Source organism: Micromesistius poutassou (assembly GCF_964030765.1).
Source record: "Micromesistius poutassou genome assembly, chromosome: 16".
Lineage (NCBI taxonomy): Eukaryota > Metazoa > Chordata > Actinopteri > Gadiformes > Gadidae > Micromesistius > Micromesistius poutassou.
The window spans coordinates 14,696,146-14,722,962 of NC_140286.1; the positions used below are offsets into that span (position 1 = coordinate 14,696,146).

The following is a 26,817-nucleotide window of genomic DNA, read 5'->3' on the forward strand; positions in this document are numbered from 1 at the left end:
ATACTTTTAAGTATAAGACTGTGAAATAGTTACTGAGAGAGACTACACGCCCAACCGCTGAAGCTCCTGTTGACACGCTGCCTGTGTGGTCACACCAGCAACGGGCCGTTCTTTTGCTTCCCGGTGATTAAAGGCCCAGGATCCCTCGGCTAAACCCATCCGGTTACAGCCATGTTGGGGTTGATGACGTATGTTGCGCGAGACGAGATATGTAAGTTAGTTCTCTGAGCAGTTTCACACAAAACTAAATGTTACTTTACTGTTTCAGAACAAACTGTAACATTCTTGACTGAATGGACTTGAATTATCTTTTGAATTGACAAAAATCATGTGTTCAATTCATCGCAGAATTCAAAAGAGATGAAGGATTTGTCTATCGCAGTTAACTCCTGTACATTTTTTTTACGGACATGGCTTAAGTAATGGCTTATGTGCATGCCTGCCTGCACCTGTGTGTGCCAACACGTGCCTACGTGCACCTGTGTGTGTGTGTGTGTGTGTGTGTGTGTGTGTGTGTGTGTGTGTGTGTGTGTGTGTGTGTGTGTGTGTGTGTGTCTGTGTGTGTGTGTGTGTGGTGTGTGTGTGGTGTGTGTGAGCGTTCAAGTGTGCCCTTTACTGTGACAAGGTACGGCTAAAGTGTCTGCACCTTGGTATTACCTCCTCCATGCACTGATGACTCCCACCAGGGATCTGAATGGAAACTGCTGCAGAGAACTAAACCATAACCAACAAGGGAGAACAACAGGGAACAAACAAAGGAGAATAACAGGGAGAAAGACAGTAAGATAACCCGTTTATAAAACGGGTCGCCCCTTAACTGTGGTATAATGAGAACATTCCACAGCCTGTCGTGATCTATTGCTTAAACGTACATATGTGCAAAAAAAACGCAATATATTTTGATTGCTTTATGAACTGTTTGTATAACTGAACCTATGAAATAAAGGTCAAGTTGGGCATTTGAATATTGATATGTGTGTGTTTGCGTGCGTCTATGTGTTTGTGGGTGCTCTTATGCTTATAATTATGAGCACATATTTTAAGGAACTTTTTTTTCATTTGTTCATTAAAATGTATGCCGCAAGCTGTGCCAATGTACAACGGTCTGGAAATGTTCTGAGAATGGACCGGAGAGGGGCTGTGGCTGTATCTACTGGTGGTGAGGAAGACACTCTTACACTCTCTCTCGTACAAGACAAATACAGACTTCAGAATAGAGTAGGCTGGTGCCAAATCCAAGCAGATTGATAAAAGAAAAGAAAAGTAAAAGTACCTCATCTTGACCTGATAGTTTGTATCACAACACTCTATTAACTGGTTATGATATAGTGTTGATGGTCAATTCTGTTTTACAAAATAGTGTCAAATTATTGGAGACAAAATGAACGATTCACAGACTAACTGTCACTGTATTGCTTGTATGAAATCGCCCCTTAGCACAAATAGTCTAGTACAGTATGCGCCATCTTGTCTCCAGTAGGGAGGAGACACACAATATGAGGTAGCTCACAATCGGGCTGGAGTACAGTTAAGTATGTTTAACAAGTGCCCACATGCTTCCAAACCGGCATGTCCGCCATGCATCGCCAGAAGGCAATAATGGAGAGTCAACATGAGCATCAGAGGGTGGCGTTTACACACAACACGGCTCTCAGCACAAACGTGGCCACCTTCAACACACCCTCATGGACGTGACCTCATGCCTGCGGGAACGCAACAGCTCAACGTCATGATACACACGCGGCTGAGCGCGTATGCGTCATCATGCCAGCATGTGTGAAATTAATAAATTAACGCTAATCGGGTTTGTTATATTCCACATTTTACCACTTTACATTTAACAATTTTAAATACTGATGCAAATAATCCATACAAACATCCATGAGGAGCATAGTTACATTTATATTTATATTTATATCGCTATCACCAAATGACTATCAGCCCATAGATCTGTTGTGCCAGTGCATTGAGCAAGTCAAAGACTGGATGTGCCGAAATTTCCTTCAACTAAATGAGGACAAAACCGAGATAATTGTATTTGGTGCTAAAACCGAAAGGCTTAAAGTAACCCAACACCTTCACTCTCTGTCCCTGAAAACCTCAATCAAAGCCAGAAATCTAGGGGTTATCGTGGATTCAGATTTACATTTCGACAGTCACATCAAATCAGTTACAAAATCTGCATATTATCACCTTAAAAACGTAGCAAGACTTAGAGGGCTCATGTCTACCAAAGACTTACAAAAACTTGTAGGCCTTTATCACTAGCAAGCTTGATTACTGCAATGGTCTCCTTACAGGTCTCCCAAAAAAAACTAAAAGGCAACTACGGCTTGTTCAAAATGCGGCTGCTAGAGTTCTAACAAAGACCAAAAAAAATTGAACATATTACACCAATTCTTAAATCGTTATTTGGCTCCCTGTATGTCAGAGAATTTATTTTAAAATCATGTTGCTAACCTATAAATCCCTACATGGTTTAGGGCCAAAATATTTAATTGATATGCTTCACTACATAAGCCTTCTAGGCCACTAAGATCTTCTGAGACCAATCTGTTAATTATCCCCAGAGTCATCACGAAACATGGGGAAGCAGGATTTAGTTACTATGCAACAAATAGCTGGAATAAACTCCCTGAGGATTTAAGACTTGCCCCAACTCTTGACAGCTTTTAAACCAAGACAGAAGACTAAATCTATTTGCCTTTATTTTCTATCTATTTTTTATTGTATTACTAACTTTGCCTTTATTTTCTATTTTTACCAGAGACTGGGTTAGAGCAGAATCTGGGATGGAGTCCCAGAGAAAGGACCAAGTTCCTTTAGACCAGTGTTTCTCAACCTTTTTTGAGCAAACGCCCCCCATACCTTACCCTGATCCTCTGGCGCCCCCCCCCCCCCCCCTCCATTATTATTGTTAATTTTGTTTTGTTTTTTAATTGCGACACCCGTGGTTAGGCTATATCCATTACCAACTCCACTCCAACTCCTGCTACATTGCTTGAATAAAAAACTTCTGTGCCGTTTTGGTTTCTTCTGGACAAGAAAATGTGTATTCAGAGTTTTATTAAAAGGTTTTATTATTCAGCTATTGAAGTTTAATACGTAACAGTGCTTGTGTACATTTTTATTGGTTATTGAACTGTTAACCCGCGAACTTGGGTTCAATATGTGCACGAAAGACTCCCTTTGTTTACGTGACGTTGCCTAGCAACGCTGCGCATGTGCAGCCTTTATCCGCTTCGTTCTGAGTTGGAGAGTAGCAAGTTTTCGGCCAAATAGTAATTAAAGTAGTTTGTTACTATACAAGTTAAGCGCCTGTAACATCAGTGTTAAATGAGTATGTGCCGGTTGGTGTGCGTACCTTATGAAAGTGTTTATCGGTTTGCAGACGTAATGAGTGACGTTGCAGTGGTCTACATGTAATGCGCACGTTCTATTGTTTACAATTAGCATGCTAAGCTGAGTTAGCTTTATTCACGTCTTGTGTTGCCTTACTATGTAATATGGATGAGATTCATGTTGCTTAGTGTAATGCCCCATCCACCGCTTGCTTTGCATTTCCCGCAAACCAACCAGTGGAAGTCAGGGGAGGGCAAAATAGTTTCGGAAAGCACCACGCTGCTGCGATGAGGTGGATTTGTTTATCGGCGTTACTATGGCGATCATGACGGTACTGAGCATTAAGTAAAAAGTAGATGAGACGATAGAGGGGTTAGAAACCCATATGAAGATAGGCTTTTTATTTCAGTTTTTTTTGCACCGAAAATATTTGAAAACCATGAAAGTTTAAAAAGTTCAAAATAATGACCACTACACAAGCGAAGTTGTGACGCCCCCGTGTTCGTTCCCAGCGCCCCCCTAGGTTCTACGAACGCCCCCCAGGGGGCGCTGCCGCCCCCGTTGAGAAACCCTGCTTTAGACCTATGTCGAGTCGGGTCAGAGACAGTTGATCTTAAATGCATTGCACTTTCTAAAATGCTTTTTTTTTTTTTTAACTTTGCCTTTATTTTCTATCTATTTTACTTTTTTTTACTTATCTATTGTGTTATTTTATTGTATGACAATATGTGAAGCACTTTGAGTCTGCCTTGTGTATGAAAAGTGCTATATAAATAAAGTTTCCTTGCCTTGCCTATATAAATGATGTTTCAAAGTTAAAGAGTATGACCTATCGATATAATATATAATATTTTAATATAATATTTTAATATTATAATATTTGCTTTACTCAAACAAAACATTGGCGATTTTAAAAGGACCATGCGGTTTAAAGGAACTATGACGTAGTCCGATACATTCTCCGTGATAGGTCAGCTTCGATGCATGGGCGGGACGGCTCGTCTCTCATTGGTTTAAAGTAAATCGCTCTCTACTCGCCATTGGTCCATTCTGCGTGAAGCCTCAATTTGAAAACACTTCGGAAGTTACAAAGGAATATCAGGATAGAAGACTGCAACAAGGACGTTAATTAAGGTAGAACTTTATAACTTAATATCCTCGCATCGTTCCCGTCTTTTGCAGATGTAATCATGGCAAATATTGTATTAGTTTAATACAGAGAAGTCGTCGCATTGTTTGTCCTATTGCAGATTGCACCAATCCTAGCGCAGCTGTGTGTTTTTGTGCAGTTCAGTTCACTCTGCTCTTGCACTGTACCATCTATAGGTGATAAAGCAGTGGCGTGACTCAAACGAGTTCCTGAAACGTGTTGCTTCAAGAGGGCCAGCAGCACACCGACCCGATGGACGGAGGCGCCGGGGATCAGCTGCAGTGCTGCGCGGCGGTGGAGATGCTGAACGCCGCGGGTCAGGCCACCAAGCGCCAGGTCATCAGGAAAGCCACTGTTCTCCTGGGACGCAACGAGTTCCAGGAAATAATCCTTCGAATAGAAGATGGTAAAGTGCCTCAAAGCTACGTGCTGAAGGAGTTCAAGATGTTCACCAAGTTCGCCAAGGAGGGGAAATGCACTGTTAAACTGCTACCGGAAAACATCCAGGTTCTCATCTCCAACTGTCCCCCCGACCAACTGAACGTCTTCCTCAAGACCCTCAGTATCAAACATCAAGCATGGCAGACCCTCAAACCCCTGAGCTACCGGGATAAACTGAAGGCTGCTCTGCCCCGCAGCTTTGAAACGATCAGCCCTTTACAGCAGAGGGATGTGCAGAAGGCGAACGAACTGAGGAGCAAGGCTGCTCCCAAAGGCCTAGCAGACCGGACTAATAATACGATGAGGACTGGGGGACAGGGACAACAGGTCAAAAGGCCAAGAAGTGACTGTGATTCCAGCCCAGTAAGTTAACCGGAATAGACTCAACAATAGTATTATAATATTTAGATGTTTGTTAGAAATTTTGCACGATCTGCTTGCATTTTTTTTTGCATTTTTTTCATAATTCTGACAATTGCATTGTGGTTTCAGAGTAAGGGAAATCCCAGCAAGAGACCGGTGCTTTCTCTCCCGGCAGCTCGTAAGCTGAACAAAGAACAGGCTGCTGTCCTCACCGCTGTGCTGTCTGGAAAGAATGTATTTTTCACCGGAAGTGCAGGTATGGATGGATAGGTGTCTCATGTGCGAAGCTGTTTGCACACTACCACAACAAACACCAGCAGCCCACCTTAGGATGGGACACGGTCCCCAACAAAAAACGAATCTGACAGCAGCTCATCATCACCACCGAGTACGGCACATTCGTCCAATGTTGTGTTTTTGGAGCAGTGATTAAAGATTGCTTTTACTGCAAGTTGTGAACTTGATGTCATAGTGTAGTTCTCATGGTCTTTGGAACCGTCTCGATATTATGAGTAGATAAACAACCAGTAGATTATACTGCCACACACACACGCCTCCAATCAAAACATCTATCTGCGGCTGTATTCTTACCAGGCACAGGGAAGTCTTTTCTCCTGAAGAGAATCGTGGGCTCTCTGCCTCCAAAGAGCACTTACGCTACCGCCAGCACAGGGGTGGCTGCGTGCCACATCGGAGGGACAACACTGCACAACTTTGCCGGTGAGTTTCGCCTGACTGGACTGTGTGTGTGTGTGTGTGTGTGTGTGTGTGTGTGTGTGTGTGTGTGTGTGTGTGTGTGTGTGTGTGTGTGTGTGTGTGTGTGTGTGTGTGTGTGTGTGTGTGTGTGTGTGTGTGTGTGTGTGTGTGTGTGTGTGTGTGTGTGTGTGTGTGTGTGTGTGCGCGCAGTAAGAGACGGGCTGTGTGTGTGTGTTTCAGGGATCGGCTCGGGCGCCGCCCCCCTGGAGCAGTGCATCGAGCTGGCCCAGCGGCCCGGCGTGCTGCCGCACTGGACCCTGTGCCGCCACCTCATCATCGACGAGGTCTCCATGGTGGACGCGCCGCTGTTTGACAAGCTGGAGGCCATCGCCAGGTACATGCAACTCTTTTTGAGCGCCAGGACTCGCAACATACGAGTGTATAGTCTAGGTCAGTGGTGTAATAGTCTAGGTCAGTGGTTCTCAAATGGGGGTACGTGAAGGCACTCCAGGGGGTACGTGAGATTTTAAAATATACTTTTTTTTTTAAAGTAGCATCCATGCAAAACTCCTTTTTTTTTTTTTATAATTATTTAATAAATATTTCAGGGAAATATAAGTATAAGTTCATAAAATGAATTTTATATTCAGTAGGCTATTCAATTTATCATTATCCTTAAAACCCAGAGTCTCCCCCATACCAGGATGGTTAGACCCAACCTGTCATATGCCACCTGGCATCACCTGGCAATCACTTGGATCAACGATGGAGTCATGGTTGAAGCGTAGCAGCAATTCTTTTTGAAAACACGGAGGGACAAGTGGCAAAGGAGGCCAAAACAAAAATGCTTTGCGCTGGTTTAGGGGGTACTTGGCTGAAAAAATATTTCACAGGGGGTACATCACTGAAAAAAGGTTGAGAACCACTGGTCTATGTGAACTCTTTTGTGGAAGCCAGTGAGCGGCTCTAACTCTTCTGTCATGCATCTGAATAGTTATTTATTTTACTCTCAGATTTTGATTGTGTGCGTCTCCAGGAACTCGCCTCATCCTGACTCTAAGTGGCTTGGATAAAAGTGACGGCTAAATGACTTCAAAATGTGTCTCTTTATCAAACACAGAATAGTCACGTCGGTGTTGAGTAGTGAAAAGGTGGCAAAGATCAGCTTTTTGTCCTTGAAAGGGAGAACAGGAGTTGGACTAAAATAAAACCTTTTAAATAAGCTTTAATGTTTATTCTGGATCTCTTGAGGCTGTTTGAAGCACTTAGTTTTTGCCCGTATTGATTTCCATGAGTTGATTTAAACTTCTCACCTGTGTGCTCTTGCCGGTGAAGATGTCTTATTCTCCCCCCCCCCCCCCCCCTCCCCCTTGTATTTAAGAAGGGCTTTAATCTGGTTCTGGCTGGTTTTAACCAGCCTTTGCGAAGGGTCTCTAAAGGGGAGAATTCTTACGATGTGTGGTCTGCATAAAAAAACCTTTTCTCTAGCTGAAAGCATCCCAGGCCTTAATAAACCCTATGGGGGACACTGAAAGAGACTTTTCTGAAAGATTGTCCAAAAAACAACCCAGTGCTGGGCGTCACAAATTAGGTGAAATGGATTGACTTTGTCTGCTTGTGTGCATGTTTGTGTGTATAGTGCTTGGCTAATGCGTTCCTAGATGAACGTCCCCATTTCCCCCTCACTCACACGCATTATGGTCTCCCTACTCTAAACGCGTCCTCATCTCCATGTAACTACCCAGGGTCTAAGCACCTTCCACTGACTGTACCTATTCAATTTGATGGTTATTCAAATTTGCAGTTAGCCTAATCCTTATTCGCTCGTTCTGCATTATACACGCAAAAGGATGGTTTTCTGCTGCTTCTGCTGCTGAATATGTGACGGCATTAATTGATCAAGCAAAACAAATGTTTGTCTCAAAGAAATACTGTCCAAGTTCTCATTGAACAGACTACAAGCAGGGTGTCCGCGCATCCTTAAAAAGTCTTAAATTCATGTTTCTAAATTTAAGGCCTTAAAAAGTCTTAAATTCGTTAAAAATGTCATATGCTGGTCTTAAATACTGTAACTCAAGGTCTTAAATTTTTCGGGGCAGGACTATTTATTTATTTATTTTTCTCGCGGGACTTTTCGGGAAGGACACGTAGAGAGGCTTCTTTCTTGCTAGATACTCGGTCGGAAACATGCCGTTAAACTGCACTTGTACTTACAGCTTTTGAACCAGAGAGCACTGAGTAGCACTTTATGTTCAATAAACAGACAAAAGGTCAACTTGAATGAGTCTCATTGAGTGACACACATGCTATGCTTGGGTTGTAATACAGCGGGATCCCCCCCCACCATCGCGTGCTTTAGGTCTTCAATTTCATTAAAGGTGGTATTAAAAAGGACTTAAAAAGTCTTAAATTTGACTTGCTGAAACCTGCAGATACCCTGTACAAGTTTGTGTTGTATGTGTCGACCACCAGGCAACGGTGGATGGATGTCTGCAGTCATTAACGACACAGATCCACAGTTTGAATGCCTACCGTCTTAAACCAACCGTTTGCGTGACCTCTCTGGCGGCAGGTCGGTGCGGCGTTCCACAGAGCCGTTCGGAGGCATCCAGCTCATCATGTGTGGGGACTTCCTCCAGCTGCCTCCTGTCTCCAAGGGGAAGGAGAAGGCAGTCTTCTGCTTCCAGGTCAGATGATGCCGTAAGGCACTCAAGTATTGGATGGTTGCCGGTGGGCTTCTCATACAGAGCTGCCACAGAGCTGCAGCCCAAAGTCACCTGAGGAAGGGGAGGGGCAGAGAGCAGATTATCTACGGCACCTATTTTAACGAGATTCTCACTGAGGAAATCTTTTCAATCTTGGTCCTGTCTCAAGTTCCCCAACCGCTGTTGTAATTTCCACCTCTCTACCAAAAGGTTTTGTGGCTTGATTGAGTTCCAGCTATAAGGTAGTAGGTTCAATCTCCAATCTATGCAGCTCCCTTGAGCATGATGCTCAAGGGAAAGCAAAAAAAGCAAAAAAAAAACTTGATCAGTTGTTGGGATGTTGTTGGTGCATCTTCCCCCTAGCGGCTCACTAGTGACCTGTCTATACTTACCGTAAACTGCTTTAGATGAAGCATCTGCTAAACGACTAGATAAATCGATAGAGTTGCACATGTCTTCTTGCCGACCTCTGTACTGTAATTGGTCGCTGGTTTGCTGGGAATTCTGTCTCCCGAGGGAGCTCTGCCTGACCTCTCCCCCCCCCCCCCTCCCCTGGGCTGCAGGCCCGCAGCTGGAGGAAGGTGATCCAGGTGAACATGGAGCTGACGGAGGTGCGGCGACAGACTGACCAGTCGTTCATCTCCCTCCTGCAGGCGGTGCGCGTGGGCAGGTACGGTCACACTTAAAGTCTACCTAGTCACACACGCCTACGTGGTCATCAGTCAGTTGACGTATTTTTATCATCAAATGCGCAGTATACCATGGTCATCGGGGTTCTTATGACACAGTGGTCATTTATGTAGTTGGAGGCATAAGTAAAAATAAGCTCACAAAAAACAAGAGGATGGGATTTTTTTAATTTTTATAATTCAATAGATATATATTTATTTATTTACTCCATTTATTATATCAATGGTTTTCAGGATCACTGAAGAAATCACCGCAAAGCTGATGGAGAGCGCCTACAACAAAATCGAGAGGGACGGTATCCTGGCAACCAGGCTGTGCACGCACAAGGATGATGTGGAGCTCACCAACGAGAACAAGCTCAAGCAGTTACCAGGTTTCACTTGTTGTCATTTTTATTTATTTCCACTTTTAGTTGGCTGCAACTTCCGCCGTATTATGATGCGGAAACAAGGTACCTTTGGTCGTGAGAGACTGATGACAATTGCCCCAAAGTCTTTTTAGTGGCTGAGTCATATCAGCAGCCTTCAAATAACGGCACAACGGAGACACCTCTCGCCTTTTTTCTTAGGATTTTAATTGTACGTGCTGTGTGCTCTTCTGTCTGTCTGTCACCTATTGTTCTTGTCTTATTCATCTGCCCGACTGGTCAACCTTGTTTCAGTACTGTTTCAGTGTTTGCGGTGTTTTAAATAATTTGGGCCATTTTGTGTGGTAATCTCGTCGATTTAGTTTCATTCCCCTTTTGCTGGACCTATGGTGATGAAAGCAAAAAAAAAACAAGTGATGAGAGAGTGTGCTGCGGTAGAGCCAGCGTTCCCTCAGCGGTGGATCAACCAATGCTGGGTGACGGAGAACGCGACACTAACTGACACCAGTCCTTAATGAGGGCAGTCATTTTAATGCATGTTTGGGACATTCATTATACTGCAAATGTCAGGGCTTCCATCAGTGGGGCCAGAGACTCTGTAGAGAGCTTCAAGACGCCACTTAAAGTACCATTATAACGAATAGGATGCAAAAGAAATGGAGGAAGAAAGAAAAGTATTGCATCCTAAAAGGATGCTAACCCAGATAATTACCATAATCAGTAATTACCACCACTAGTACACCACACCTGTGGCAATCATGGTGTACTTTGTGACTTTTTTCCTCGTTCTTATTTTCTTTTGAGTCACAGACATGCGTTTTTTCTTGGCTAGACTGTCATTATGATCTTTCATTAATGTTGTTGATGCATTTTGCATGTTGACCATTAAGTACTACAGCACCAATCTATTGTTGTCCTCTCCCCATCCCTCAGGATCTGCGCACGTGTTTGAGGCGTTGGACAGCGACCCGTCCCTGGTGAAGACCATCGACGCCCAGAGCCCTGTCAGAAGAGCGCTGCATCTCAAAGTGGGCGCCCAGGTAGGGACACTTTGATTATACTTTTTAATTTTTTTTAAATTATGTCTCATCCTAGCCCTAGTCCCATTTGTGACCCTAAAATACAGTGAATAGCATGATCATCCTTTATGGTCACCAAATAATACTATTGAAACCATTTCAGTATAATACATAAGTATTTCAGTATATGGGGGGCGGCATTAGCTCAGGAGGTAGAGCAGATAGGCTGGTAACCACAAGGTTGCTGGTTCGATCCCCGGCTCCTCCTAGCGAAGTGTCGTGGTGTCCCTGAGCAAGACGCCCCTCACCCTAATTGCTCCTGACAAGCTGGCTGTCTCCCTGCGTGGTTGACTCCGCCGTCGGTGTGTGAATGTGTGCATGAATGGGTGAATGTCAGTCAACACTGTAAAGCGCTTTGGATAAAAGCGCTTTATAAATGAGGACCATTTACCATTTATAAAACCCAATGACGTTCCTCCCAATGTTCTTGATGGAATCGCAAGTTTGACCCAATGAATGGTCGTGGGCTTTATATTCTGTTTTGGCGTTGTAAACATTTTAGATTCCTACTCAAATGGCCATAGCTGACCTGAGCAGTGTATTCTGTCCGAGGGGAAATTGTAATTGTTTGACGCTATACTTTCTCTCCAGTGTAGTTTTCCAAATTATGTATTGTCATGGAGGGGGAGAAAAAATTGACAATGAGGTAACCGGTTGTCATGGTGAGAAATGACCTTCAGTTATTCAAACCAATTTGGTGCATTGAGAGAAGGTGTGGTGAAAGAGTTCACCTGCAGAGAGAGAACACTTTCAGCCAGCATGGGGGAGGGCACTTTGGGAAAATTGGGATGTAGAAATCGTATGTAAAATTGCGAGGAGCCATTTTGACATTTCTATAATGATGCCTAATCGCTGAACATCCTGTGTGGTTTGTCACGTATCTGAACCTCGTTATGCAGCCACCAAGTTATTTTATTTTCTTTTTTTTTGGCAAGTTTGTAATTGCTTCCAACTTTTTGGGTTTGTCGGTTTAATGGTACGGTCATAAGTTATTGTACTGTCAAATAAGTCAAATCCACAAACCATAAATGGAACCGTTTACACCACCACAAAGCTCACAATTTCTATCAACGTAAATCTCCCCCCTGTGAACACTGTTCGGTGGTATGTGAAGGAAGAGGTTTAACGCCCGTGTTTTGTGTTTGAAGGTCATGCTCACCAGGAACCTGGAGGTGGAGCGGGGTCTGGTGAACGGAGCGAGGGGAGTGGTGCTGGGCTTCGAACCCGGCAAACAAGGTCACTATTTACGTGTTTATTCATAGCCTTATTTGTGCATGACTGTCCATGCGTGTGCCCCACATAACGCAATGGAAATGACGTCGTTGAGATGGATAGCGTTGTTGCTACGGCCTCCTGCTCCTTCATGTTGACAGGGTCTGGTTAATGGTAACTTGCTTAAATTATACTTGGGTCAAGTCATTCTTTTAAAAATTAATGAAATTAATCTTAATTTAAAGAAATGAGAGACTCACCAGACATGAGTCCTATCAGACACGACTGACGTGAGACTTGGATCAAATGAACCCTCAATGCCGCACTAACTCTACCAACCTGACCACAGGTCTGCCCCGCGTGCGTTTCCTGTGTGGCGCTACAGAGGTGCTGAAACGCGAGCGCTGGATGTTCAAGGTTGGGGGCGGGCTCTACGTCAGCCGCCAGCAGCTGCCACTCAAACTGGCGTGGGCAATCTCCATCCACAAGAGTCAGGTGAGTGGGTTCCCCGGTGGATCTTCCTGATATAGCACACTAGGGGGGGGGACTCCTCTGTCTACATGGGCTTCCACCACATGCATTTAGATTTAAATTGCATATCCAGAGATGATGAGGGTAATTAAAGTGTGTGTGTGTGTGTGTCATAGAAATTTAAAGGCTATTAATGAGTGAGGGGCACTCTAGGGGAAACTGCAGACATTTTCATAATTAATCTTTGGAACCTGAAAAGGCTTCTGCAATCACAAATAGAAACATTCACTGCCCCTTCCATGACTCATTATTTTAATGGAAAGATTACGTGCGTGAGTGATGAGATGAATTGCTGTCCTCTGGGTCTAATTAAAGATGCACATTCAAATGCAGTGTAGAATTATTGTTGCATCTAGCGGGACGGAATTGGCAGAAATGTAATATTTGATTGTTTTAATCGCTGTATAATCCCATGAAAATAAGGTGTTTTTTTTTTTTTTACCTTTTTTTTTTTTAGAATGAGGGCTTTATATCTCCACAGGGAGCCAGTCCTAAAATTATTTTTCTTAATTTCTTTCATAATTTTGCAAGCATCTACGGAGTCCAGTATGTTTTTTATTTTTTTTTGTTTGTTTTCTCTCTCCAACTTAACTTTTACTGCCACTAGCCAGACATCCCGCACAAACTCTCTTCTGCCTCAGGTGGTGTCGTACCGGAAATCACCACCCTGTGTAGAACAATATATCTTTCTTACCGGCACGGTTCCGCTCTCTGGTTCAGAATCGGATTGACCTAAGGTCACTTTCTGGAACGTGACGGGAATCTGTTTAATTGAGTTCATGGGCTATTGCACAAATGTCACCCTGGTTTGATGTATGTCTTCGAGCAAGATGCAGAGCAGTAATGGCGTTTTCTCAATTGGCACTATTGGCCGAACAGTCGTGGCGGACTGACTAGCGACTACCAGTTTAAAGGCGCAGATATCATTGTGTGTGTCGCCTTCTGAAACAACCCAAACACATTGAATGTGTCTACTCGGATCACTCGGATGTTATGCTAAACTATAATATAAAACTTAATTGGAAATTAAAGAGAGAGTGTTGCGTCATCAACTCAGCGCGTCATCGTGTATGTGTCGTGCATCGTGAGTGTAGAGGAAAAAGACATTACATACATACATACATACATACATACATACATACATACATACATACATACATACATACATACATACATACATACATACATACATACATACATACATACATACACTCACTAACTAACTAACTCGTTTTTAGTGTACACCCAGTGAGTGAGTTCCGTTTGACTTTAGACCAATTGGAAATCGTTGTGGAAATTCTTCAAACTCGTATATTGACAACGCATTTTTAAAATTTTTTAAAGTTTTTAAATTAAAAAAAAAATAATAAAGTGTAACAAAAACTTATTCTAGTAAAGGGTAAAAGGAGTCTCTGAGGCCACACAACACGACAAGAGTTTGAAGCGCTGTAGTCAGCCCCGAACAGGGGGCACACTGCCGTGTTAAAGGGGACATATTACACCACCAGGTGTGAGTGTGATTAGCCCTTACGAGCCGTTTTGAAAATGTGCCACTTCTGACATCACAGGTTGGCGTGTCCACCTAGATGTGTGCTGGATAGATCAGCCTACCAGCCTACCCAGTGGACCGTAGCAAATGTTGCTCATCCATCCGTCATACACGCCCACCTGTGATGTCAGAAGCGGCACATTTTCCAAACGGCTTATGACAGCTAATCACACTCAGTTTCCAATTGGGTCCACTGAGAACATCTCAGTTATCACCAAGGGGCGACACAAACAGTGAAATGGTTGCTATAGATGACTAGGGGGTCTCAGGGACTTGGGAACATGGCTTATGGAAATATCCATTACAAAATATGACTTGTTTTGTTTAAGTTTGAAATAGCAGAACATTTGGGATTTCAATTTGACGTTTTAAAGTTTCAGTTAAGATGTCTCTGTTCAGTTTACAACAGGACCTCATACGAAGCTAATCCTTCGCTTGGGTGACCCCAGTAGATTATTCTTTCATTGAAGTTGAAGCCCAAGCATAAGCTTTTTTTTATTTTATTTTTTTTATGTTGTACCAGGGAATGACGCTGGACTGTGTAGAGATCTCCCTGGCTCGCGTGTTCGAGTCCGGCCAGGCGTACGTGGCCCTCTCCCGAGCCAAGACCCTGGAGGGGCTCCGGGTCATGGACTTCGACCCCCGGGTGGTCCGGGCTGACCCGGACGTCCTCCTCTTCTATAAGCAGCTGAGGAAGGAGAGGCTGCTGCTGCAGGTGGGTGTGGTCTTAAAACGGCTCAGCTTACAAACCTCTAGTGTTGACCACCCCAAAATAGCTGGATACCTCTGCGGTCTTGTTTACATTCACATTTCACAACTGATTTTGTGTATGTCGTTTTGGGATAAATGGTCTTGCCTTGAGGTTATAATGTTGGATATTATCTTGAAGATATAATTACATTTTCTTTTTGAAGAAATAATCAATGGAAATGTCCGCTGTATTTTTCTATTTCAAATCGAGGCTAAAAGTACAGATTATTCTTTCCCTCTCTCTAGGCCTCCATGGATGAATTTGTTGGCAGACCCAAAAAGGATAACCACTTGCGGTAGTCTCTTGACTGCCTCCCACCTGTGCACCATGTTTACTTTAGACTTCAGCCCTGTACGTAATGAATCATGTTATGTCCCGAGTGTAACAACTGAGTGCTCTCTGGACAGATTGGAGCTATACCTCCCCCTACCTCCCCAAAAGTGCAGCACAACATTTTATTTATTTTTATATTCATTTTTATTTATAACTGTTTGGAGAATTGTGTTTTTACAGAAATAAAGTGTCATTTTAATAACTGTTGTCAAATGACTCTTATATTAAGCTGTGGCATTAACAAAAAAAACCTGGTGCAACCCTAGTTTGCAAAACCTTTTAAAGATCCCATAACATGTTTTTTTTTAGGGTTAATAATTGCATTTGGGGGGAGGGGGGGTACTACTAGAATAGGGCTACATGCCTTTATGTTAGAAATACCGCTTATTATTCTCACTGTTCAGTTCTGCAAAACTTGTTTCAGCCTCTTTCTAAAATGGTCTGTTTTGTTAATGTCTCATTAAGGCCCCCCTCCTGAGTAGCCCAGTCTGCTGTGATTGGTCGAATGCTTTGCGTGTGCGTCTGCAAATTCCCACCTCAGAAGTTGTAAACGTAGCGGGATGCGCGACTCTGACGTCACTCTATTACAGAAGTAAAGTATGGGCGCAAACTTGAGGGGTGTTCTCGGTGGGCCGAATACTCCCTCTGGCTCTGACTTATTTTTCTAGCTTGGCAGACGTAAAACATGTATACATACGTCATAAGTCTAAAGCAAAGGGAAAATCGAACCGCATGATATCACCCCTTTAAGCATGTTGGCAGTGTTGTGCAAGTTCATACTTCACATGAACTAGTTCAAAGTTCAGTTCATACAAAAGAATTAAGAAATTCACGTTCATAGTTCACCAATTCAGTTTTGAACTAGTTTGTGTTCAGTTCATTGAGTTTTTTAGAAATTGAAAAACTATTGTGCTTATCTTATCTCTTATCTCCTCTCTGCCCATCACTAGAATCATTGTTGTGGATATTATTTGTACACCTGTTTCATTCATCACAACTAAGGCAGTAACTCTTTAATAATCATGTCATCTGGATCTAAGCATCAATTCAGAATGTCACAAAATCTGAACTAGTTCAAGTTCTTTAGTTGAAATTTTGTTACGTTCAGTTCATAGAAAAATGAACTTGTTCAATGAACTAGTTCATGCACAACACTGCATGTTGGTAACTTGGTTTTAAGCATACTCTGAATGAGATGTGTCTGCTGTTGTATAGACATAATTCTTAAAGGGTTTGATATTATGCGATTGCCTTTTCCTGTGTTTGCTCCAGTCCACTGGGTAGGCTGATCCAACACATCTCGGTGGACACGCTTTTAAAGGCTAATCACACTCACAACTGATGGCATATCCCCCCTTTAAGGTTTCAGGAACTTGGGTCGTGAAAAATAAGGAACAGCATTATAGTTGATCATAAAATTATTTTATTATGACTTGGAATATAAAGTCAGTTACTTGAGTCAGTCCAAAAGTCTTGGAAAGCCCACGCGAAAGTTGTTTTCAAATGTTTTCACAATAAAACACTAGAATAACTACCGTTAAACAATTTCCCTGAAACATATTGTACAACTCTAGCATTTCAAACCGCTTCCCCACATTAGTGGACATAACCAACGGAGACCGGACAAGGCAGATGGTTCACTTGACGCTGTGGAAGAGCTTGTGCGCCACCTGTCATAGAGATAAAATGGTATTTTAGAAACAATATCCCCATTCACCCGTATTGCAGTTTCACATGACCAATACCAATTAGAGGCGTCATCGTTGGACTACGGAAGAGGATTAGGGCCACGTGTGAATTTTTTTTCTTTAATCTCAAAAATTTGAAATTAAAGTCAGAACTCTCAAAAAAACAAAGAAAACACACGTAGCCTTAATCCTCTTCCGTATTGGACCGACAGGTGTTGCTCATCACATAACTATGGGTCAACTCGTTTTATGAACCAGGGCACACGTAGACTTATCTTGCTTAGCTTCTTCTTCTACGCGTGTCATGGTACATAAGCAGCACAACTCATGGTTGTGATTCTTTGCAACACTTCTGTATTTGTCAGTACGACAACCGACGCCCTCTGAAAAGGCTCCGTTTACGTACACAATGGTCCCGCGCGTGGAGGAAGTCAAACAGCTCCTCTGTGCACTCCTCCGTCGTGTTGGACCTGGCGCCCACCCTGGCGTCGCATGTCTCCAGACGCTCCTTGTAGTGCGCGCAGTGCTCCGTCTGTGCACACTTCTCCCGTAGCGCGTCCAAGGGGTCCTGTGAGGCAACAGTCAGTCACTACACACAGGAGTACGATTTCAAAGCGGCCATAGTTGTCACCGCCTTGTTCCGAAGTGGCGCAGCATCATCAGAAAGACCCTATAATATGTTATGGCTGCTGCACAAACACATACCACCAGGTCTTCCTCCTCTTCCTCCTCCTCCTCTTCCTCCTCTGGTGTCTCCTGTCAACATTAAAAGATTGAGTGGCTGTTATATATTTAGAAGGACTTGGTCTGGTCCTTCTACAACCTTTGAATCCCGATGAGTATAAAGTAGTTTTTACAAATTTGATTTCTAAAAAAGTATCATACAAAACACAAGTGTGTATACAATTTACAATATTAGAATCTGGAAACCACGCGAGATGTTCCAACGACATCTTGGTTGACCCCGATATAATTAACCCGATGCTGGTGCACTGACAAACGAATGTGTTTTACCATTTGGTAACATAACATAAACATTAGTATTCATTGTGGATGGATGTCGTATACGTTTAAACAAATGTAAGACATCAAATTAGGAGTGTATTCCCATACGGCGATCATAATGGCGCTTGCATGTTCTGTAACTTTGATCACTGGTTACTTTTCATGACACTCCGTAAGTTATATACGGTTATGAATTCAAAAAGTTTACCTCCTCGTCTGGGTCGTCGTACGCGATCATTTTGTTTTCGAAACCCATGATTAAAGTTCCTATTTGGCCGAAATTAATCTCCGGAGTGGATTGATTTACTTGGAGGACGTTTTAGGTCACACGCAGGAAACGACTAGAAGCTTGGCCGGATAGGAACGTTGTTCTTGTTCTCTGCAGTTGGTTCCGGACTCTTGTAGCCGTCGGACCTCAAAATGTCAGCGCCGGCGTTCATAAACACAGCATTTCTGCTCAGGAAAATTCGGGATTTGCGATCCCTGACACCCAGGCGAACACGAGTGAAAACGAAATGGGTATGCTCTTTGCGGCACGTATTTTCCAAAAATAAAATTAATTGACGTCAGCTATCTTACAGCAATGTTTAATTCTCAGAATCAAAGCAAACTCCACAAGGACATATTCTGTTCATATATTATGGACTGTACAATAGGTGCAGGACTGGTGTATTTACCTTTAGCTTATTGGGTAAACATGAGTCTCCTGTCCAATTCAAGTTTTGTTCATGGAATGGAATAGGTCTTTACAAAACATATCCATCACAGAATCACTATATCACATCATTTTATGGACAATCTCATTGATAGACTGTTAAAATAACTGCTACCTGGACATCTTTTGTGAACAACTCTGGAACTGTCAATATTCCTCTCAACAGGCCACCTCCCTGCCCAGGCACCCCGCCACCAACATGGCCCTGCAGAACTTTGACGCCACGTACGGCCTCCAGCTGGGCCCGCTGTGGCCCTCGGTGCGCTGCAGTCTGCTCTCTGAGAGGAAGTACGGAGCTCTGCTCAACAACTTCTCCGACCACCAAGCCGTCGCGGCTGACCTTCAGGACCAGGGCTGCTGGGACTTTGTTAGCCCCACACGACTGGAGGGTGAGATGGACATGCAGATTAACGTTGCAGTGGATTCTTTATTCAATTCATGTTTCATTAAAATGCCACTACTCTATATATATATTATATACTATAAACTGGTCATGTACCTTTTTTAAATAATAATAATAATAACTGAATGGCCACAGTATAGGTTGTGCTCTTATTCTAATGCAACCGTCCTTCTCATTGATGGTACTCGTCACAAGAACTATGAAATCCCTCCTTTTTTAGAATACTATGACAGATTGCAGTGAAGACTATTTCTCATATGAATTAATGATGTGTCTTTTTCACAGCTCCCATGTCATCCATCGGACCTGAGACAGGAGGAGGACCTGACGACGTAGCGGAGAGCTCTGACCTCAAGAGGTCTCACGGCGGCAATCAAGACGATATCCCCCTCAGGCTCAGCTCCAACATCAGGTGTTTTGTTTTCCCAAGAGCTGACATCACAAGATTCAAATCGGCCAGGTGACTTTTTAAACTGATGACACATCAAGTTTATCGATCCTTATGCCGTCTTAAGTTGTCCGCTTCACCTGTGATGTTAACGTGATTGTTCCTTTATCTTTCATTATCGAAATGCATCTAATGGCATTTAATTGTTCCTTTCCGCCTTTCATTCACATACATACAGTATATATCTGGGAAGTACGTGAGAAGGAGAACTTTTAATTTGAAGTGAATATAAGCAATGTGTCCTTTGGTACGGCTCAGACCAGATCAGAGCCGGCTGCTGGGATACTACCTGATGGACGCGGCCTCCGTCCTGCCCTGCCTGGCGCTGGACGTCCAGGAGGGCCACAGCGTGCTGGACCTCTGCGCCGCCCCTGGAGGGAAGACCCTGGCCCTGCTCCAGACTGAGGCCATAAGTACGTTTTCTAGGTCTCATTCATCGCTTGATTTGGGCTTCATCTGGGGGCAGGATAGGGTAGTCTGGTTGAGGGGGGGTTGAGTACTTGGGACTGGGACTGGGTTTGATCCCCAATGTCTGCAGTCCACCGAGAGCGAGATTCCGAACCCCCTGAACTTAATAACATGTATCTGAATTCACTGTTAATCAATACAATCTGAAATCTGAAATCTGAAAAATAGGCAAATAATTATAATACTTTCACCTACTCTGTGTGTGTTTGTGCGTTGGGTGTCTCTGCGTGTGTGTATATGTGTGTGTGTGTGTGTGTGTGTGTGTGTGTGTTCTTTTCCCAAAGGGTTCCTCAGCGTCAACGACTCCTCCGTGGCCCGGACGTCCCGTCTGAAGAGCGTCCTGCACAGCTTTGTTCCCAAGCACCTCCTGTCCACCGACCGGCTGCGGGTCACCTCCTTCGACGGCACACAGTGGTCCGAGTTCGAGAGGAACACCTACGACCGGGTAAGCAACGAGGGTCAGTGGATTGGTTTCCATTGTTGTTGTTTGACATTAGGCGGGGGGGGGGGGGGCCCATTGGTTCACCGTTACAAGCCGTTTTGGAAACCTTCCCCTTATGACATCACAATTTGGCGTGTCCACCTAGATGTGCGCTGGCTAGATCAGTCTACCAGCTCAGCCCAGTGGACCGTAGCAAACGTTGCTCGTCTGTCCAGCACACATCTAGGTGGACACGCCCACTTGTGATGTCATGAGGGGATGATTTCCAAAATGGCTTGTAACGGCTAATCACACTCACACCTGGTGGCACGTCATGGGACCTTTAAGACTCAGTCCTCACCGCAGCGACCGGAGTTCGATTCCTGCCCATGGTCCTTTGCTGCATGTCTTCCCCTCTATCTCCCATACCTTCATGTCTTATTGACTCTACAATAAAGCGGATCAAACCTTCAAAACAAAATCTTAAAAAATATATATATATATACATTAGGCTCTGCTGGTTATCTCACTCAACATCAGCTTTGACACCATGATTTAATTCCTGGCGGTTAGTGAAGTATTATCTATGTTGTCGTCATCGTCCTCTGTCTCCTCCTCCAGGTGCTGGTGGACGTGCCCTGCACCACAGACAGACATTCAGCCACAGAGGAGGACAACAACATCTTCAGTAAGATGAGGACGGGCGAGAGGAAGAGGCTTCCCCAGCTGCAGACGGACCTTCTGCTGTAAGAAGACTAAAGCCGTTTCTCAATACCAAGTACGCGGACTACGTTCTCGCGGACTTGGAAGTACGTACTTGGCAAGTCCGGACTTTCAAGTACAGACTCCCGAGAACGCGAGTACGCACCTGCAATTGGAACAGCAGCGGACTCGATGCTGCATTCTGGGATATTTAACGGTCCCAAGTCCACACGAGTCACCTCCGATGCATCCTCGGTAGAACGGCCTCATCGAGAATGCATCGAGAACACACACGGGTTTTACGACAGTACTCGCGTTCTCGCGTACTTGGAATTGGAACAGTGCTTGGGCCACCACTGATGACGTTTACCGAGAACGCAAGTACACGAGAACGCACGAGAACGTGAATTGAGAAACGGCTTAACCCTAACCACTGCAGCACATCAGGCTGGGGTCTGGGGAACAGGCCCTGCTCTGAGCTTATTGGAATAGTTTGGATTTTTTTAAATGAATATTCCTTGAAAATTTCGGTTTATGAATATAAAAATAATAATTATGTGTGTATAGATATTTTCTTTTTAATCCAATTTGACATACAGTTGAATGAAGAGAATGAAGAGACATGTGTGAAGGAGCCTGTAGAGGCCAGGAATGCGTCCATGCATACGGACATGGTAATAACTAACGTGACTCTGTGATGGGGACGTTCTCCCTCTCAGGGCGGGGGTCAAGGCGGCCCGTCCAGGCGGGGAGGTGGTGTACTCCACCTGCAGCCTCTCCCAGCTCCAGAACCAGTACGTCGTCCAGCAGGCCCTCCACCTGGCCCGCCAGGAGGGCATCCACCTTCAGGTGGGTGACACGCACGCACGCACACGTACGCGCGCGCACATGCACACGCACACGCGCACGCACACATTGACAGACAACATGCCACACACACATTGACAGAAACACATTGACATACAACATGACACACACATTTCATACAACATGAGACAAACATGTCACGGGTTCATCAAATGTATCAATATAAAAGTATCTGTATTTATTACACTGCGAGGTCACCAGGGTTTGAGTTACGAGCCAATGGGAGCTCAGCTCCCATAAGTGGCTGCCTGAGCTCCCATGAAGGCAGTAAAATCAACCATCTGTGGGGGCTCTAATACATGATGAACATCCTTTGTTTTAATCCAAAATATTACAATGTTCCGGTAAAAAGGTACAAGAAAAACGTATTTTAAAAAAAGGCAACTATTTTCTCTGGTGAATCAACATAATGGCTGCACACAACGCCAAGCCGCCAATTAGTGCCAAGTACCCCAAGTACCTTAAGTACCCTAAGTACCCGATAGGCGCGCAGATTTTACTAGTCGGTACTCGAGCAAGACATATATCATTTTAGATTTTTTTGTACGTGACCTTGGTCTACGCTGTCTTTGTAACGGTAAGATGATTGCGTTTACTTTTTTGAAAGCTCTCTGGTTGTGTGAACAAAATAAGCAGTTTTCTAATTTGTGTGTGTGTGTGTGTGTGTGTTGGAGTCGGAACACGTAGTCAAGAGCAGTGAAGTCTCTCTCTCTCTCTCTCTCTCTCTCTCTCTCTCTCTCTCTCTCTCTCTCTCTCTCTCTCTCTCTCTCTCTCTCTCTCTCTCTCTCTCTCTCTCTCTCTCTCTCTCTCTCTCTCTCTCTCTCGGCTGTTTAACTCTGCCCCTAACATTTTTGAGACCCCCACTAAGCTCAGATTATAAGTGGAACACTGGAGGTAACTAATAAGGACGAACTACCAATGGTCTGATCTGCCATTGTGTGAACACATTCTGTTCTTTGAACACATTCTGTGTTCAAAGATGACTTGGGTCCCTTGGGTACATGAAAGGTACCCTATATATATATATATATATATATATATATATATATAAAAACATTTGCTCATATTTAATAAACATCCCATTGTATTTGCATTAGTGGTGAAACTATAAACTCCAACCATGTATGTTCAGCGCAAATTCATCATCAATTCTAATTTAGTTCCTGTTCTTCGAGCAGGTCGTCTCTCTGCGGCCTCTGGTGCACGCCTTCGCCGGAACCTTCCACTTCGCCCCGGACCTCCTGCTGGGGGAGATGGTCGTCCCCCACCTCACCGCAAACTTTGGACCCCTCTACATGTGCCGGCTGAGGAGGCTGTGCTGAGGCCCACGGGGGTAACCGTGCACCTTAAAGGACACGTGCGTGAGGACGGCGCCCGTTGGCTCTCTGACGGTTGCTATGGCCCACGTGAAGGCCTCACTCCGCTCACCTCAAAGGCTCTTGTTGTTATGTTGCAGACGGACCATTGGTCAGCCATTGTTTCATAATGGAGTCCTGTAGGTCAGCAATAACAACTTGTGAAAACCAAATATCCAGTTTAAAGTAGAATCCAGACACATTGGCAAATGTACAGTATTGTCCCCTATTAAAGACGAACATGAAGCACGTTTACATCCTGCTTTGAATTAAATTATAAAAATGAAGAATCCTCTATGTCCACTAGAGGTCGCCAATGGTGCATAGGTAAAGGCACTATTGCTTTCTGCAGTTGATTGGTAAAGAAGAAAACCTCGATTTTGATGGCAACTTTTTGTCATTCAACCATGCCCCTTTTGAAAAAAATACCTACATGTAATTCACCAGGTTTGATAACTTTCACCCACAACGCTCTACGCTGCAACACGGCGTGTAATGAAAACGGAGGTAATGATACTGGTAATAGCATTTGCGCTGCCTTCCCGTGGTTGAAGCTTCTAGACCTTTTTATCATTATCATAGTGAATATCTTATCACTTAAAGGTGAAACGAATTTTACTCTTCATAACAAAAATGCGAGAAAAGAGAGACGGAGTGAGAGAGAGAGAGCAGTGGTACCTCTTGTGTTCACTTCCGCTCATCGATGACCCCCTTCATGTTGGGCTGGCCAGGCAATGTAGCGTGAAATAGGTGTGTGTGTGTGTGTGTGTGTGTGTGTGTGTGTGTGTGTGTGTGTGTGTGTGTGTGTGTGTGTGTGTGTGTGTGTGTGTGCGCGTGTGCGCGCCTAACGAGTCGGGGGGGCCCCACCCAAGTGTCATCGGTGTCCCACTGTCATTAAGCGGCTCTGTAGAGCCAGAGCTGGGGCCCGGGGAGCACTGGGGGCCCCTGGCTGGCTGGCTCCCAGATGAACATTAAAGAGCCGGGGACGAGAGGCGCTAAAATGGGGGGTGGTGGCGCTTCGCTCCGTCCTTTTTATTCCACAGATGACTGCAGATGATTTTCTGTGCGATTGTGAGTGATTACTGTATTACGGCCGTAAAAGGGGGATGTAACGGCGACTGCGGAAGGAATTAATGACACATAAAAACTCTATATTTTCTCTGTGTATTGAGTGCTTCCGTCTCGCGGGTTCCCGAATGCCTATGCGCGCATCTTGTGATTACCTAAACCTTTTGTAAATATGTGTTTCCTATGGGCGCGCCCATAAATTTACATGTTTTAACAGTCGGGAGATGGCGGACTATTAGGGCTGAGTTATTCTCCACGCTGCCTCTCCAAACACGCTCTGTCTGGCTGGCTGCTTTATTATTGAATTAGCCAATGATGCGCTGTGTGTTTGTATCTCGGTGTCTGGGAGATATATGCTGTGTATTAAAAGATGATGGGTTTAATACTAACTATCTTGCGCGGCCCAATGTGCTTTGTCAATAAAGCGTTTTTCTGTTTACTAAATCATTGGGACTTTTTTTTAACTTGTTTTTCTCTAGATGCTAAAACATAAATATACATATTTTTTCCACTCTTATTGTTGTTGTGTTATACATGTCAAGTAATCACTGAACCTAATTACACACTACACTATTTAACAGTTCAAATTGCTTTAAGATCGAATACAGTTGAGGTGATCATTTGTAAGTGTTGGTTGTGCGGGCATCGTGGATGAAGGCATCAGAGGGGGGTGGGGGTGGAGAAGATGGCCTGCTAGGGGTGGGGGCTCACACGGCACACCTCTGGTCGGCCGTGCAAGGGAGGATCCCATCCCTGGGGGGTCTTTGTCCTGATACCATGCTGGAAACACTGGGCCACGGCACTGGGATGCCTCCTGCTCCTCGTCACTGAGTCCACACACAACCTGCCAAGCGGTTATACAGCAAGACAAGAAGTCAACTTTTTGTATGAAACAGGATTTCTTTCCAGAAACAACTTCTGTCCTTCTGTGGTTGCAGAGGTGGATCTCTAAGGAGCATTTATCTAGTCAGGCCAGCTTCCTCCAAGCATGGGAACCAGGGACGTGGGTGAAGTCCATATGCATGTGTAGACCCAGTGAATCATACATTGAAGGACCAGAAGTTGCAAACTGCTGGAAAGACGCTAATCATTCAGAACATCAACTCATCCAGAATCCCGAGCAATACAAATAATCTCTCCTACACGTCGATCGGACTACAGGCATTATCAGAGCTTTCTCAAGGGAACCAGTCCTCTGTTCTTAGGTTGTTAAATAACGTGTGTGTTGTGGTGTCGGCAGTACGAGTTCTCTGAATGAACAAATGGTTTTCTTCCAAATGAAATCAGGTCCATCTCAAACCCCCCCCCCCCCCCCCCCTTTGAAGGCGGTGAATTGATGAAAGCGTGTCGGAAGGGTGGAGCAGGGCTCGGGGTGTGGATGCAGCGGTGGACGGCTGCAGCTGGATTACGGAGAGACGGGGGGGGGGGGGGTGGGGGGGGGGCGTTCCTCCTGGATAAGAAGATTACCCCAAGGAGGGTCCGGACGCCACTGGGGAGTGTTTTAAGAATAAAGGAGGGGATGGAGAATGGACGGTGGAGTGGAACTAACAGGAGAGCAGCCCCGGGGATCAGCACACTTCAGCCACCTGTTGTCTCCCCCACGTCACCTCTCCTTTCTCTGCCTCCTCTCTTCTTCTTCTGCTTTTTAACTTTTTTTTTTTTTTTTTACACTCTTCGACCCATTTCTCCATAACCTCTGCATTGTCCCAGCTTCAAGAAATAAATTCTGTTTAAATTTAAGGGATTTTGAAAAGTTTTGGGACTAAACCAAAGCAAACCACAGGACTGGGTGAAAAGCAGTTAAGACGGTCTGTTAGGTTTGGATGGGGCCAGACTGTTTTCTCCTCACAATAGCACTTAGTGTGACTATCCCCTCAACCACGGGACAAACCTTTATGTCTACTTAGTGGCTGTGAGAGTTTGTACTTTACTGTGACCCCCCCCCTCTGTGTTCCTCGTGGTGGTTTCCAGGCACACTTTGATGTGTATCCGGGCAATGTGGTATGAGGGAGGGGTGGGGGGGGGGGGGGGGGGTGTGGGGGGGCGGATTGTCCTGGGCCTGACAGCTCCGAGAATATGCGGCAAAAACGTCCCTGGCAGCAGGCTAAAAGAATGCTGGAAATAGGATTAGGATCATATTCTGGCAGAGCCTGTCACCTCCTCAATGGGCCCAGGTCTCCAGCACCGGCCCTGCTCCTCCCGCCAGGGTTAAAGCCTCAGTGGAGCGGGGGCTGGGGAAGAAGCCCTGCATTGATTGAACGGTACGCTCACTGTGGTTTCTGTATGGGGCTTGCTTTAGACCAGAGGATCGTGCATGCGCCACGTTGCATGTGCGCATGCAACGTGCAAGTATTGGGCTGTCCTTCAAATGTTGGATTGAGAGAACCTGAGTTAATATGATGAACTCTGTATGGATGCACCCTTTTTCTTCGGAAATATTTATATATATTTTTTTTTTTGTTAGTCTG

At 44.5% G+C, this 26,817-nt stretch overlaps 3 protein-coding genes across 3 annotated transcripts; 2 read left to right on the plus strand and 1 right to left on the minus strand.

The window, feature by feature from the left end:
* Nucleotides 1–4,418: 4,418 nt before the first annotated feature.
* On the plus strand, nucleotides 4,419–15,211 carry pif1 (PIF1 5'-to-3' DNA helicase homolog). Its single transcript, XM_084480932.1, has 13 exons — nucleotides 4,419–4,476; nucleotides 4,669–5,296; nucleotides 5,426–5,552; nucleotides 5,891–6,016; nucleotides 6,233–6,386; nucleotides 8,565–8,679; nucleotides 9,261–9,367; nucleotides 9,621–9,760; nucleotides 10,688–10,794; nucleotides 11,982–12,069; nucleotides 12,395–12,540; nucleotides 14,649–14,840; nucleotides 15,122–15,211. The coding sequence occupies exons 2-13, from the start codon at nucleotides 4,745–4,747 to the stop codon at nucleotides 15,173–15,175; spliced, it is 1,908 nt and encodes a 635-aa protein (XP_084337058.1). The 5' UTR covers nucleotides 4,419–4,476; nucleotides 4,669–4,744; the 3' UTR covers nucleotides 15,176–15,211.
* Nucleotides 15,212–16,609: 1,398 nt separating this feature from the next.
* On the minus strand, nucleotides 16,610–18,276 carry LOC311360618 (cytochrome b-c1 complex subunit 6, mitochondrial-like). Its single transcript, XM_084480719.1, has 4 exons — nucleotides 18,111–18,276; nucleotides 17,603–17,653; nucleotides 17,304–17,465; nucleotides 16,610–16,879 (listed from the first exon to the last, which is right to left on the minus strand). Exons 1-4 carry the CDS (start codon nucleotides 18,156–18,158, stop codon nucleotides 16,847–16,849), a joined length of 294 nt encoding a protein of 97 aa, XP_084336845.1. The 5' UTR covers nucleotides 18,159–18,276; the 3' UTR covers nucleotides 16,610–16,846.
* A 19-nt stretch (nucleotides 18,277–18,295) lies between these two features.
* Nucleotides 18,296–24,805, plus strand: nsun4 (NOP2/Sun RNA methyltransferase 4). Its single transcript, XM_084480720.1, has 8 exons — nucleotides 18,296–18,421; nucleotides 18,784–19,006; nucleotides 19,306–19,480; nucleotides 19,727–19,881; nucleotides 20,221–20,381; nucleotides 20,979–21,103; nucleotides 21,779–21,908; nucleotides 23,105–24,805. The coding sequence occupies exons 1-8, from the start codon at nucleotides 18,323–18,325 to the stop codon at nucleotides 23,246–23,248; spliced, it is 1,212 nt and encodes a 403-aa protein (XP_084336846.1). The 5' UTR covers nucleotides 18,296–18,322; the 3' UTR covers nucleotides 23,249–24,805.
* Nucleotides 24,806–26,817: the final 2,012 nt, after the last annotated feature.